General features: G+C 39.3%; 6 protein-coding genes and 1 long non-coding RNA gene across 8 annotated transcripts; 3 read left to right on the forward strand and 4 right to left on the reverse strand.

The window, feature by feature from the left end:
* Positions 1-39: 39 nt before the first annotated feature.
* On the reverse strand, positions 40-1056 carry LOC149678378 (uncharacterized). Its single transcript, XM_089836353.1, has 3 exons — positions 897-1056; positions 325-825; positions 40-257 (listed from the first exon to the last, which is right to left on the reverse strand). Exons 1-3 carry the CDS (start codon positions 933-935, stop codon positions 117-119), a joined length of 681 nt encoding a protein of 226 aa, XP_089692479.1. The 5' UTR covers positions 936-1056; the 3' UTR covers positions 40-116.
* A 196-nt stretch (positions 1057-1252) lies between these two features.
* LOC149678379 (uncharacterized) lies at positions 1253-2193 on the forward strand. The gene is made up of 3 exons (XM_089836356.1): positions 1253-1411; positions 1486-1914; positions 1981-2193. Exons 1-3 carry the CDS (start codon positions 1373-1375, stop codon positions 2119-2121), a joined length of 609 nt encoding a protein of 202 aa, XP_089692482.1. The 5' UTR covers positions 1253-1372; the 3' UTR covers positions 2122-2193.
* A 2138-nt stretch (positions 2194-4331) lies between these two features.
* On the reverse strand, positions 4332-5240 carry LOC149678380 (uncharacterized). Its single transcript, XM_089836362.1, has 3 exons — positions 5080-5240; positions 4619-5011; positions 4332-4552 (listed from the first exon to the last, which is right to left on the reverse strand). The coding sequence occupies exons 1-3, from the start codon at positions 5116-5118 to the stop codon at positions 4412-4414; spliced, it is 573 nt and encodes a 190-aa protein (XP_089692488.1). The 5' UTR covers positions 5119-5240; the 3' UTR covers positions 4332-4411.
* A 220-nt stretch (positions 5241-5460) lies between these two features.
* On the forward strand, positions 5461-6449 carry LOC149678381 (uncharacterized). 2 transcript variants are annotated; one of them, XM_089836355.1, is made up of 4 exons: positions 5489-5592; positions 5668-5700; positions 5737-6096; positions 6163-6449. In XM_089836355.1, exons 1-4 carry the CDS (start codon positions 5554-5556, stop codon positions 6310-6312), a joined length of 582 nt encoding a protein of 193 aa, XP_089692481.1. In that variant the 5' UTR covers positions 5489-5553; the 3' UTR covers positions 6313-6449. The 2 variants fall into 2 exon arrangements, with proteins under 2 accessions (XP_089692480.1, XP_089692481.1); XM_089836354.1 differs by having other exon boundaries at positions 5461-5592; positions 5668-6096.
* A 2020-nt stretch (positions 6450-8469) lies between these two features.
* On the reverse strand, positions 8470-9279 carry LOC149678382 (uncharacterized). Its single transcript, XR_016366068.1, has 3 exons — positions 9042-9279; positions 8765-8927; positions 8470-8646 (listed from the first exon to the last, which is right to left on the reverse strand). It is a non-coding gene; the product is annotated as an uncharacterized LOC149678382 (long non-coding RNA).
* A 1105-nt stretch (positions 9280-10384) lies between these two features.
* On the reverse strand, positions 10385-11315 carry LOC149678383 (uncharacterized). Its single transcript, XM_089836358.1, has 3 exons — positions 11156-11315; positions 10666-11094; positions 10385-10599 (listed from the first exon to the last, which is right to left on the reverse strand). The coding sequence occupies exons 1-3, from the start codon at positions 11189-11191 to the stop codon at positions 10459-10461; spliced, it is 606 nt and encodes a 201-aa protein (XP_089692484.1). The 5' UTR covers positions 11192-11315; the 3' UTR covers positions 10385-10458.
* Positions 11316-11493: 178 nt separating this feature from the next.
* On the forward strand, positions 11494-12425 carry LOC149678384 (uncharacterized). Its single transcript, XM_089836357.1, has 3 exons — positions 11494-11654; positions 11723-12151; positions 12218-12425. Exons 1-3 carry the CDS (start codon positions 11616-11618, stop codon positions 12356-12358), a joined length of 609 nt encoding a protein of 202 aa, XP_089692483.1. The 5' UTR covers positions 11494-11615; the 3' UTR covers positions 12359-12425.
* The last annotated feature ends 64 nt before the right edge of the window (positions 12426-12489 follow it).

Here is a 12489-nt window from a genome sequence, read left to right on the forward strand (position 1 = left end):
CTTTTGTAGGCTTATAGTTATAGTTATATTCAACAATAATTTTTTTTTTCTCAAAACGTTACGATCATATTTATTTAAATCATATTTAATCTGAATTTCAATTATTTGTAATTTTTTTAGATTTCTCTGGGAATGGCTTGAGCGTACGCGCTCTTTCCAGTGATTTGGGCACTGGGAACCTTGAAGAGATATTCACGGAGGTTGACTTGGGGTGTAACGGTGCGAAGAGTGTGGGGAACTTTGTAGACGATGGGTTTCTAGAAAAACACAAAATTTGTTAAGTCAATTGAATCGAAATACTAAATATAATCTGATGCTCTTTACGTGTTGAACGATGGGCTTGGGGATATAAAAGACAGGTTGGGGAAGACGGAATAGGACTTCTTTTTCTTGGATGATGGGCTTGGGTGCTTCCACAACTGGGGTTGGCAAGTTCAAGTGCAAGTCCTTGTTCTGGATGGAGTTTCCAGGAAGACGGATATCGGCGTGGGGAACGTCAACGACTTCTTGGGCTCCCTTGGGCAAGTTGACAAGTGGGGCGCTAGCTAACAAGGCAGGGGAAGGATATTCCATGGTTTCAGATCCGAGGTGGGCGGTCAAAACTGCACCTCCTTCTTGGGCTACTTCCACTGGGAGGGGAGAGCGAATGTCCAAGGATCCAGAAGATGCTGGAAACTGAAGGATTTCTGATCCGAGGTTAGAGGTCATAATAGCTCCTTCTTCTTTGATCATATGGACAGGGAGGGGATTACGAAGTTCTACGGAGCCAGCTGAAGTGATCCATTCCGATGCACCAACTAAGTCGGATGACTTCTGGCCAGCACACTACAAGGAATTTGTTTTCAAAGACATTTCTGGGAAATGAAAGGTTTATCATATTTATAAAGTCAAATTACCATTGCTGCGACGGTGAAGGCTAATACTAGTCTCAACATATTGATAACTAAACTGTAATTTTAATTTCAAATATTGAAGCAAGAGAAGATTTGTGATGAACAGAACGACATAACAGGCCTATTTATACAAAATTTTCAAAACGCATAAATTTCAAGAGGTAACTTAAAACGGGTTTTAAAATTGAGATATGTTCTTGATTTACATCTTCAAAACCCCTTAACGGAGCTTTGACCTAGTTTAATATAAGTTTTACAATCTCAATGGTGCGAAATATTTCCGAAATTTGACTACCACTTGAAATGATAAATAATTTAATTCTAATCTTTTATCGGATTATAATATAAAATCCTTTAACTTCAATTTAAATCGATGTGAAAATTTTGATATAAATAGGCAATCGATCTGTTGTATTCTTCACAAATCCAATTCTCTCTCAAACGTATCCAACTCAAGAAAAATCACCAATATAAACATTATGATGAAATCAGTTGTTCTCCTGGCTTTGGTCGCTTTGGTAAGAATCTGCGTTATTTTTAAACTTATTTCTGTGCTCAATATTTAGAGATTTCTTCTAATTCATGATCATAGTGCGCTGCCCAAAAGTCTACCGAATTCTTGGGTGCTTCTGAGATGTTCGCGTCTTCAGGGTCCTTGGGTGCTTCTGAGATGTTCGCGTCTTCAGGGTCCGTGGACATTCGCTCTCCCTATCCGGTGGAAGTAGCCCAAGAAGGAGGAGCGGTGTTCGCCGCCAACGTGGGATCGGAAACCTTGGAATATCCCGCCCCTGCATTGTTATCTAACGCCCCACTCGTCCACTTGCCCAAGGGTGCCCAAGAAGTCGTTGACGTTCCCCACGCAGATATTCGCCTTCCCGGAAACTCCATCCAGAACAAGGACTTGCACTTGAACTTGCCAACCCCAGTTGTCGAAGCACCCAAGCCCATCTTCCAAGAAAAGGAAGTCCTCTTCCGTCTTCCCCAACCTGTCTTTTATATCCCCAAGCCCATTGTTCAACACGTAAAGAGCATCAGATTATATTTAGTATTTCGATTCAATTGTCTTTACAAATTTTGCGTTTTCTAGAAACCCATCGTCTACAAAGTCCCCCACACTCTCCGCACCGTCACCCCTCAAGTCAACCTCCGTGAATATCTTTTCAAGGTTCCCAGTGCCCAAATCACCGGAAAGAGCTCCTACACTCAAGCCATGCCCAGGGCGTGGTAGGATAATTCAATTTAAATATCCAAAATCAATTTCTGTAAATTATTGAAATAAAGTATTTGGCTAACATTGTAACGTAATCGTTATATTTTCAATTCAAACCACTCGAATACAAAGTGGACTTGATTAGTTTAACACGTTTCACTTGAGTAAAATGACAAGGCCCATTCAGACTAATCTGAAATCTTACGTACACGTCGTTGTAGTCGCTTTCTCTTAGACTGTTCACAACTGTCAACGACTACGTTAAATTTTCTCGGGTTTAGTTTGAAATTTTTCAGTTTCATTAGACAGTGTCGAGATGGCACTTTTCTTTAGCCATAGCTCAGTCGATCATGCTTTACTGACGCATAATAGAGTTACGTATGTTTTTGCGGACGATGTATGAAAAGTTTCAGTATTCATGGGGCGCTCTTGCCTTATCTGTCTTTTTCGAAAATCCAAGGATGATGATGATGATGACACTTCTTCAAATACGTTTTCTGATTAGTATATTTGTTAAATCATGAATCATAATCTTTCAATCGACGAAACGTGCAACAGATAAAGCCTAGTTCTCTTGAAATTGCAATTGCAGGCAAAAGACGTGTTCTGATCTCTCCCAATGAAATTGATATATATTTTGCATAATTGTAGAAATGTATCGTATCACTTAAAATTATGAAAAGGCAAAAAGGCAATGGGATTATTAGTAAATGAGGAACTGAGGTGGATGAAAGCGTTCCCTTATGATCGATATGATTTTTTACAATGCGAAATTTGGGCTTCTATGGTCTCCGTTCCATTAATGAGCGTAGTTATACCCTAAAGGCCCATTAACATGCAGGCTGTTGCTCGTAAAAACAGAATTTTACTTGAAATAGTAGCAAGGCCATTTACATGGCAGCTTGAAGCTTTACTTATTCCTTAGTTTGATTATCAACAAGCTCAATCCGCGACCGAATCAAATGTTTCAAGAGCCAATAAAAAAATAGCACCAGAAGCGCATGACATACGAAGTGATTTTCTATTATGCATAACATAGCGGCCGTCTTATACGGAAAGCTTTTACCATCAAGGGGGGGGGAATGTCAGCCCCCTTTCCAACTTTATTTTTCCTCTCGCGCCGAGAAATCCAAGCGGGTGGGGTTCGGGTGGATTTTGTAGGTGCGTACGCATATATCACCGTCTAGAAATAGTTCCCCTTATTCTCGCCAGACGGCAACCCTAATAAATCGATGCAGTTCTTGTCAGTATCCCCCTTAGGTGGCTAGTGCCGACTCAAATAAAAATCTTTCCGTATGAGACGGGTCTACCAAAGAGTCTAGAAAATCACTTCGTATGTCATGCGCTTCTGATAGCACCTATAAAAAATACGTCTTTTCCGTTTTAACTAATTTCAATTGGTGTCGTCGAAATGACAAATGTACCGTATTGACGTTATGATTTATATTGAGCCAAATGGTATAGATGAACCATCTAATTTAGAATTTCTCGAATTCCCATTTTAATTTTAGCCGTTAAAAATATTTCTCTCCAAAAAAAGTAGCGTCATTGATTGTCTAACAGCAATGACTGCCATTTAGGCTTAACATAAATACGAAAAAATAGGCCTAAATGTTTTTATTTTTTTTTCAAAATTAGGATCAACACATGTTTGAAAATATTTGCCTTAGCAAATATCTGGATAATAAGAAGTTAATTATTTTGTTATGTTCTTAAAAGCATGTAAAAAAGTGTGCTTGAAGGTTCTGCTTGAGCCTGTGAAAATGTAAGGAAAAATCCTGAGCTCACGCTGCAAGCGGATTTGTAGAAACCAGGTAGGCCTAATCAGCCTTAAAGCAAAGGGCGGCTCCGTTGATGCCCCTGAAAGATGCCTTTTCTGCTACACGTTGGCTAAGCTTGGCAAAGGCTAGTTAAACCAAAGGCAGGAACCAATGAGACCTAGTGCATTGGGTCTGATTGGTTCCTGCCTTTGGCAAGGTACAATTCGTGTCCAGAAGATTAGCCAGCATGCTAGGGGTGATAATGGAGCCGCCTGTTACTTTAAGTGTTTTAAAAACTAAATGTTTCACTTTCTCCAGAATTAATATGGCAATTCTAAACATGGTATCAGTATCTATTATTTCTATCTACTTTTGTTACTATATTTCGTTCGATCTATTCCATCTTTGGCTTTCATTTAAAACGACTTTTTATGTAAGTTTGAATTGAATTGTAATTATAAAACAGAATTCAAAATGTTAGCCGAATACTTTATTTCAATAATTTTGAATTTACAGAAATTTGTTGAAGGAGTTCAAATTGAAATATCCTACCACGCCCTGGGAATGGCTTGAGCGTACGCGCTCTTTCCAGTGATTTGGGCACTTGGAACCTTGAAGAGATATTCACGGAGGTTGACTTGAGGGGTGATGGTGCGAAGAGTGTGGGGAACTTTGTGGACGATGGGTTTCTAGAAAAATGCAAATTTGATAAGTCAACTCAGTCCAAATACGAAGTATAATTTGATGTTCTTTACGTGTTGAACAATGGGCTTAGGGATGTAAAAGACAGGTTGGGGAAGACGGAATAGGACTTCTTTTTCTTGGAAAATGGGCTTGGGTGCTTCAACAACTGGGCTTGGCAAGTTCAAGTGCAAGTCCTTGTTCTGGATGGAGTTCCCGGGAAGACGGATATCAGCGTGGGGTACGTCAACGACTTCTTGGGCTCCCTTGGGCAAGTGGACGAGTGGGGCGCTAGATAACAATGCGGGGGCGGGATATTCCATGGTTTCCGATCCGAGGTTGGTGGCGAACACCGCTCCTCCTTCTTGGGCAACTTCCACGGGGTAGGGAGATCGAATGTCCACAGACCCAGAAGACGCGAACATATCTGAAGCCCCCAAAAATTCGGAAGACTTTTGGGCAGCGCACTAAACGGAACAAGTCTTTAAAAACCATTTTTGGAAATATAAAATATTCGAACTTATTTAAAAATTACCATTGCTGCGACGGTGAAGGCAATTACTAGTTTCAACATATTGCTAACTTAACTGTTATTGTTACTTGTAAAATTGAGGAAAGAGAAGATTTGTGAACAACAGAAAGATTTCACTTGCTATTTATACAAATATTTCAATACTCATCAATTTCAAGAATTAATCTAAAACTACTCTTTATAAACCAAGATATTTTCTTGATTCGCGTCTTAAAAGCTCAATTGAAAGAGCTTTGACCGCGATTAAGATAAGTTTTGAATCGTCGATGGTGCGAAACATCTTGAAAATTGACTACCACTTGTCAGAAACGATTTAATCCTAATCATTTATCGGATTGAAATTTTAATTTCTTTAACTTGAGTTTAATCCCTGGTGATATTCTTGGTATAAAATGACAGTTATTTCGCAGTATTCTTCACAAATCCAATTCTCTCTCAAACGTATTCAGTTCAAGAAAACTAACCAATATAAAAAACATGATGAAATCAGTAATTCTCCTCGGTTTGGTGGCTTTGGTAAGAATCAGTTTTTTCTTTCAACTTTTAGGTGTGCTCAATATTTAGACATCTCTTCTAATTCATGATCATTAGTGCGCTGCCCAAAAGTCTACCGACTTCTTGGGTGCTTCGGAGATGTTCGCGTCCTCAGGGTCCTTGGGAGCTTCAGAGATGTTCGCGTCTTCAGGGTCCGTGGACATTCGCTCTCCCTACCCCGTGGAAGTGGCCCAAGAAGGAGGAGCGGTCTTCGCCGCCAACGTCGGATCGGAAACCATGGAATATCCAGCCCCCGCGGTCTTCTCTAGCGCCCCACTCGTTAACTTGCCCAAGGGAGCCCAAGAAGTCGTTGACGTTCCCCACGCCGATATCCGTCTTCCCGGAAACTCCATCCAGAACAAGGACTTGCACTTGAACTTGCCAACCCCAGTTGTGGAAGCACCCAAGCCCATCTTCCAAGAAAAAGAAGTCCTCTTCCGTCTTCCTCAACCTGTATTTTATATCCCAAAGCCCATTGTTCAACACGTAAAGAACATCAAATTGTACTTTGTATTTGGACTGAGTTGACTTAACAAATTTACGTTTTTCTAGAAACCCATCGTCTACAGAGTCCCCCACACTCTTCGCACCGTCACACCTCAAGTCAACCTCAAAGAATATCTCTTCAAGGTTCCAAGTGCTCAAATTACCGGAAAGAGCTCCTACACTCAAGCCATGCCCAGGGCGTGGTACGATATTTAAATTTAAATATCCAAAATCCATTTCTGTAAATTATTGAAATAAAGTATTTGGCAAACATTTGAAATTAACTACTATATAATCCGCACGCTAATAAATTAGGAAACTGATAAAATTAAAATACATGTTGTTTCTGATAAGTCTGGCTTAATTTGTAGGGTGTATTCTTTGGGATAATCTGAGTCGAAAGTGTGGAGAAGATTAGGCCTATAATATTTAGATACGGAGACAAGGGCTCCCAACCATTGGCCCCAAAAAGACAAGGGATCATTCTGAGTCTGAAAATTAGAACAATTGCTCTGGTCAAAAACCGCATTATTAATTCCTTGGACTAGTTTTTAAATTCAAGAAGTGGGGGTTACTGGTCATCGTTACCAGTTAATTAATTGAAAATCTATAGGAAACCTAAGTGGGACCAGTCCTATGGAATAACTTATTATTTTGGACGATAGGAGGGTCACTGGTCCCAAGGACTAGTTTAAAAAATATTCTTTTTTCCCAGACTGCATGTCGTGTTAAACATATCAGCCTGATCATCTTGATTAGAAGTATTATACAGTTTTAACGGAGTCTACCCATTCAACCGAATACCATTGGAACATGGAACGAATCCCATTCGTCCGAAAATTTCTAGCCAGTATTTTAAAATCTAGCCCAATGGCGTTTTTCTATTAAAAGGGAAAATTTTCCCATTCAATCGAATCCCATTGGAACGAATTGCCTTCAACGGAAAGTTCCAAGCTAGTATATTTGTTTATTTGATTTCGAAGTGATCTGCGTCCCACCGTGGTCTACTGGTAAAGCGTCGGATCAACACGCAGAAAATCTTCGTTCGAATCTCCCTCTAGAAGGTGAGTTTACCAAAATCGAATTATAAGTATAATTCTGAATAATCGATAATAATCGAATTTAATTTCTTTGCAGGTGCTGAATTTAGAAGGCGAATTTAAAGTTCAGCAGTATTAATAATAATGTGCCTTTTCCAAAACATTAATGTTATGTTAGGTTAGGTTTGGTTAAGTTAGGTTAGTAGTATTTTATAAATCATTTAACAATGTTAAGCCTTTTCCAAAATATTGACGTTTAGCTTCATGGACTTCTCAAATGATATACCTTTTCCAAAAGATTACTAATATGTGCCTTTTCCAAAACATTAATGTTATGTTAGGTTAGGTTTGGTTAAGTTAGGTTAGTAGTATTTTATAAATCATTTAACAATGTTAAGCCTTTTCCAAAATATTGACGTTTAGCTTCATTGACTTCTCAAATGATATACCTTTTCCAAAAGATTACTAATATGTTAGGTTAGGTTTGGTTAAGTTAGGCTGGTAATATTTTTTAAATCATTTAACAATGTTACGCCTTTTCCAAAATATTGACGTTTAGCTTCATTGACTTGTCCAATAATATGCCTTTTCCAAAACATTACTGTTATATTAGGTAAGGTTTGGTTAAGTTAGGTTAGTAATATTTTATTAATCATTTAACAATGTTACGCATTTTCCAAAATATTGACGTTTAGCTTCATTGACTTCTCCAATAATATGCCTTTTCCAAAACATTACTGTTATGTTAGGTTAGGTTTGGTTAAGTTAGGTTAGTAATATTTTATAAATCATTTAACAATGTTACGCCTTTTCCAAAATATTGACGTTTAGCTTCATTGACTTCTCCAATAATATACCTTTTCCAAATCATTACTGTTATGTTAGGTTAGGTTTGGGTAAGTTAGGTAAGTAATATTTTATAAATCATTTAACAATGTTACGCCTTTTCCATAATATTGATGTTTAGCTTCATTGACTTCTCAAATAATATGCCTTTTCCAAAACATTACTGTTATGTTAGGTTTGGTTTGGTTAGGAGGACGTCTCTTCCTCTTTGGAGCGGTTATACACTTCAAGTAAATGTATCCCTTATGGAATGAAAAAGTAAATAAATAAAACCATCAAATACTACTCTATTTGAGTCTTTTTGGGTATGCAATATTGGGTTAATTGGAATAGGAGAACTGGGAATTTAGTTGAATGAGGTTTGGGTAAATGGGAATTGGGTGTTTTAAATTGAGTGAAATGGGGGTAACCAAAAAGTTATAAGTGCAATATGACCTTTAATTTTTCCTATATTTACGTACAAAATATAAAAAGATTAATTGGCTAAAACATTTTTATAAGAAGATATCTAGAGGCTTTTAAGACCAAATTACTGCAATAATTTACCGCCAAATTCGGCTACATTCCGGTCGAATGGGATTCTGTCGAATGGGATTCTGTCGAATGGGTTTCGGTGAAATGGGTTTCGGTCGAATGGGCCAGAAGCGTTTTAACAGCCTTCAATCTAAAAACGTTATCGATCCTTTATCTAACAGAAGTTTGTGATGGTAAAATAAAGCTAATTCAAGGTGTTTTAAATCTAAAAGAACCCAGTCCAAGAGCTTCGAGTTAAGGTACTGTACCTTTTATTCGTACAAAGCTGACATCGTATTTTAATTTACGGAAAATGGTTGTGAATGACGGGACTAGAGGCATGCTAGAGGCGTAAAAAATAGGTGGGGGACTCTGTTCTCGACTGAAACAGTTATTCAACAATGGAGCACCGTCCGCTAAGAATATCGAAATCTAGTCCAATTCGGAATTGAAATTTACAGAATAAATAAATGTTGTTCTGATATTTATATATCTGTGTTTCCTCATTTTATCTATCTGAATTAAATTTATTTAAGCTTAATATACCTATACCAATCCATTAATTCCAGAAGAGAAGCAAAGATCACAGGGGCGGTTTTGACCACATCCTTTGCGCTAAAGAACGCCGCTATAGGCAGCGCACATCTAGCACTCGGCGTGCAGTGAATTTAGGCTCCATCTGGCATTGCCTAATAGAGCGGCCTCTCGCCTATACGCTGGTTTTTCCAGGGAGGTATGAAATAAGATGGAGTGGTAATGACGATTGGCGACACGACCTCTCACAGTGTACCTTAATCACGCCCCTAACTTCGGTAGGCGATTGTGAAGTGCTGCCGTATAGCGCCTTTGTATTTGTATGAGAATTAGTTTCTAGTTTCAAGATAGAGGTGGCATCCTTTACGATTCAGTACAGTACGACCCTACCTAAACGCTTAGCATGCTGGGTCACTGGGGGGACTTCGGCGCCGTAGATGGGGGTACAGCGGTAGCGTTAAAGGTATGGGGGTTACCGCTCCATCCCTCTCTCTATCCTTCAAGGTTTTTCAGCTAGTAAAAAATGGAATGGTCTATTATGAACCGCTAATAGAAATAACCATAGAGATACAAGAGGAACAGTTGAGAGTCATTTTTGTGACGGTTTTAAGGCATTCGCCCCTTCGCATGTGTAATGGGGTGAAAGACTGGTGGTGCCCCTACACGCGGCGAAGGTAAACTAAAAACACGTTTTCAAAAATCCAGAAATTGCAACTTGGATTTCCCGCGCTTTAGTTTTTTTATTTAATAACTCCTTCGCTCGTCGATAGGGAGGTGCCACCAGTCATTCACCCTATCACACATGCGAAGGAGGAGAAGCGAAAAGTCCCTCACAAAAACGTTCAAGGGCCGCTTTCCCCAATAGTTTGTCTAGGCTTTAATAGTGTAAAAATGTCCATGGAAATAACCTTAAGCTAGGAACTTGGTGGATAAAAGCCTCTATAATGCCCGATATAATGTACACATCTCGAAGTCTGGCTTTCTCTCTAGCTTCTCTGGTCGACCAATCATCGATCAAATTTGTAACGTTAAATTTTCTCTTAATGCTATAAAAATAGTTCGGATATTGAGGCTTTCAGGGCAACCCTGGTGAATGTAATTTTGTTGTCGTACTTAAGCTAGTGTTCATAAGGAGGTTTTCCCTAGAATATCGATAGAGAAGTCGCAATTTAAATGTTATTCGTTGTCTCAGTGACATCGTGAATCACTTTTCTACTCATTGACTCACTTTCTCTTATTTAAATTTGTCCTTGATGATACATTACATTTTATCAATATATCTGTTTTCTTTCGAGCGGGTTTTATATGAGTGTGTATTGAATCTTAAACTTAATATCGAGTTCATACGGTTCATATTGATAACCAAATACTTCATTTTAATAATTTTTAATATACACATATTAATTTAAGGAAATTCAGTTGAATTATCCTACCACGCTCTGGGCATGGTTTGAGTGTAGGAGCTCTTTCCGGTGATTTGGGCACTTGGAACCTTGAAGAGATATTCACGGAGGTTGACTTGAGGGGTGATGGTGCGAAGAGTGTGGGGAACTCTGTAGACGATGGGTTTCTAGAAAAATGCAAATTCGTTAAGTCAACTGAATTTAAATACTAATCAAAATCTGATGTTCTTTACGTGTTGAACAATGGGCTTAGGGATATAAAAGACAGGTTGGGGAAGACGGAAGATGACTTCCTTTTCTTGGATGATGGGCTGGGGGGCTTCTACAACTGGGGTTGGCAAGTTCAAGTGCAAGTCCTTGTTCTGGATGGAGTTTCCAGGAAGGCGAATATCGGCGTGGGGAACGTCAACGACTTCTTGGGCTCCCTTGGGCAAGTGGACGAGTGGGGCGCTAGGTAACAAGGCGGGGGCTGGATATTCCATGGTTTCCGATCCGACGTTGGCGGCGAAGACCGCTCCTCCTTCTTGGGCCACTTCCACGGGGTAGGGAGAGCGAACATTCACTGACCCTGAGGACGCGAACATCTCTGAAGCACCCAAGGACCCTGAAGACGCGAACATCTCTGAGGCCCCCAAGAATTCGGTAGACTTTTGGGCAACGCACTAATGATTTTAAATAAATAGTGAGACCCACTGTAAAGTGAAAAATAGGGTTGATTCTTACCAAAGCGACCATCGCCAGAAGAACAATTGATTTCATGACGATGCGTAAATTTCTGATTTCTCTAAAGCTAATTACTTCTTAGAGATAATTTGATTTGTGAAGAATATGGCGAAGCGACTGTCTATTTATACCAAAAATAGCGTAGAGTTTTAGATTGAAGTGAAAGTATTATAATTCGATAAATGATTCCGATTAAATATTTCTTGTCAAGTGGTAGTCAACTTTTGAAGATTTAACACCATCAATATTCTAAAACTTATCTTAATCGCTGTCAAAGCTCTGTTAAAGGGCTTTCAAGGGGTGATTCGTGAAACGATCTCGATTTAGGCAGTTTCAGATTAATTCTTGAAATTTATGGGTATTGAAATATTCGTATAAATAGCCAGTGAGATCGTACTGTTCATCACAAATCTTTTCTTTCCTCAAGTTTTATAACTACAATAACAGTTCAGTCTTCAATATGTTGAAACTAGTAATTGCCTTCTCCGTCGCAGCAATGGTAATTCTTAAATAAGTTTAATATATTTTATTTTCAAAAATTGTTTTTAAAAGACTTGTTCCGTTTAGTGCGCTTCCCAAAAGTCAACCGAATTTTTGGGGGCTCCAGAGATGTTCGCTTCTTCAGGGTCCTTGGGAGCTTCAGAGATGTTCGCGTCTTCAGGGTCCGTGGATGTTCGCTCTCCCTACCCCGTGGAAGTAGCCCAAGAAGGAGGAGCGGTGTTTGCCGCCAACGTTGGATCGGAAACCATGGAATATCCCGCCCCGGCTTTGTTATCTAGCGCCCCACTCGTCAACTTGCCCAAGGGAGCCCAAGAAGTCGTTGACGTACCCCACGCCGATATTCGCCTTCCCGGGAACTCCATCCAGAACAAGGACTTGCACTTGAACTTGCCAACTCCAGTTGTCGAAGCACCCAAGCCCATCATCCAAGAAAAAGAAGTCATCTTCCGTCTTCCCCAACCTATCTTTTACATCCCCAAGCCCATTGTTCAACACGTAAAGAACATCAAATTACACTTTGTATTTGGACTGAGTTGAGTTAACAAATTTGTGTTTTTCCAGAAACCCATCGTCTACAGAGTTCCCCACACTCTTCGCACCGTCACACCCATCGTCAACCTCCAAAAATATCTTTTCAAGGTTCCAAGTGCTCAAATTACCGGAAAGAGCTCCTACACTCAAACCATGCCCAGAGCGTGGTAGGGTAATTTCCTGAAACCATTTTGTGTAAATTTAAAATTATTGAAATAAAGTATTTTCTAACATTTTATTCCAATGTCTTAATTACAATTCAATACAAATGTCTATATAAGTCGCTTCCAAATAAAACCTAT

Source organism: Phalangium opilio, unplaced genomic scaffold, assembly GCF_054372755.1.
Source record: "Phalangium opilio isolate 3A_F unplaced genomic scaffold, DU_Popi_V2 ptg000042l_1, whole genome shotgun sequence".
Taxonomy (NCBI): domain Eukaryota; kingdom Metazoa; phylum Arthropoda; class Arachnida; order Opiliones; family Phalangiidae; genus Phalangium; species Phalangium opilio.

What these genes read in the sequence shown, in the direction of transcription:
- LOC149678378 (XM_089836353.1), bottom strand. Translation starts at nt 935, where the DNA reads ATGTTGAGACTAGTATTAGCCTTCACCGTCGCAGCAATG. An exon ending in CCTTCACCGTCGCAGCAATG is followed by an intron (nt 826 to 896) that starts GTAATTTGACTT and finishes AATTCCTTGTAG; the next exon opens with TGTGCTGGCCAGAAGTCATC. An exon ending in CCAAGCCCATCGTTCAACAC is followed by an intron (nt 258 to 324) that starts GTAAAGAGCATC and finishes GTGTTTTTCTAG; the next exon opens with AAACCCATCGTCTACAAAGT.
- LOC149678379 (XM_089836356.1), top strand. Translation starts at nt 1,373, where the DNA reads ATGATGAAATCAGTTGTTCTCCTGGCTTTGGTCGCTTTG. An exon ending in TCCTGGCTTTGGTCGCTTTG is followed by an intron (nt 1,412 to 1,485) that starts GTAAGAATCTGC and finishes TCATGATCATAG; the next exon opens with TGCGCTGCCCAAAAGTCTAC. An exon ending in CCAAGCCCATTGTTCAACAC is followed by an intron (nt 1,915 to 1,980) that starts GTAAAGAGCATC and finishes TGCGTTTTCTAG; the next exon opens with AAACCCATCGTCTACAAAGT.
- LOC149678380 (XM_089836362.1), bottom strand. Translation starts at nt 5,118, where the DNA reads ATGTTGAAACTAGTAATTGCCTTCACCGTCGCAGCAATG. An exon ending in CCTTCACCGTCGCAGCAATG is followed by an intron (nt 5,012 to 5,079) that starts GTAATTTTTAAA and finishes TGTTCCGTTTAG; the next exon opens with TGCGCTGCCCAAAAGTCTTC. An exon ending in CTAAGCCCATTGTTCAACAC is followed by an intron (nt 4,553 to 4,618) that starts GTAAAGAACATC and finishes GCATTTTTCTAG; the next exon opens with AAACCCATCGTCCACAAAGT.
- LOC149678381 (XM_089836354.1), top strand. Translation starts at nt 5,554, where the DNA reads ATGATGAAATCAGTAATTCTCCTCGGTTTGGTGGCTTTG. An exon ending in TCCTCGGTTTGGTGGCTTTG is followed by an intron (nt 5,593 to 5,667) that starts GTAAGAATCAGT and finishes CATGATCATTAG; the next exon opens with TGCGCTGCCCAAAAGTCTAC. An exon ending in CAAAGCCCATTGTTCAACAC is followed by an intron (nt 6,097 to 6,162) that starts GTAAAGAACATC and finishes ACGTTTTTCTAG; the next exon opens with AAACCCATCGTCTACAGAGT.
- LOC149678383 (XM_089836358.1), bottom strand. Translation starts at nt 11,191, where the DNA reads ATGAAATCAATTGTTCTTCTGGCGATGGTCGCTTTG. An exon ending in TTCTGGCGATGGTCGCTTTG is followed by an intron (nt 11,095 to 11,155) that starts GTAAGAATCAAC and finishes TAAAATCATTAG; the next exon opens with TGCGTTGCCCAAAAGTCTAC. An exon ending in CTAAGCCCATTGTTCAACAC is followed by an intron (nt 10,600 to 10,665) that starts GTAAAGAACATC and finishes GCATTTTTCTAG; the next exon opens with AAACCCATCGTCTACAGAGT.
- LOC149678384 (XM_089836357.1), top strand. Translation starts at nt 11,616, where the DNA reads ATGTTGAAACTAGTAATTGCCTTCTCCGTCGCAGCAATG. An exon ending in CCTTCTCCGTCGCAGCAATG is followed by an intron (nt 11,655 to 11,722) that starts GTAATTCTTAAA and finishes TGTTCCGTTTAG; the next exon opens with TGCGCTTCCCAAAAGTCAAC. An exon ending in CCAAGCCCATTGTTCAACAC is followed by an intron (nt 12,152 to 12,217) that starts GTAAAGAACATC and finishes GTGTTTTTCCAG; the next exon opens with AAACCCATCGTCTACAGAGT.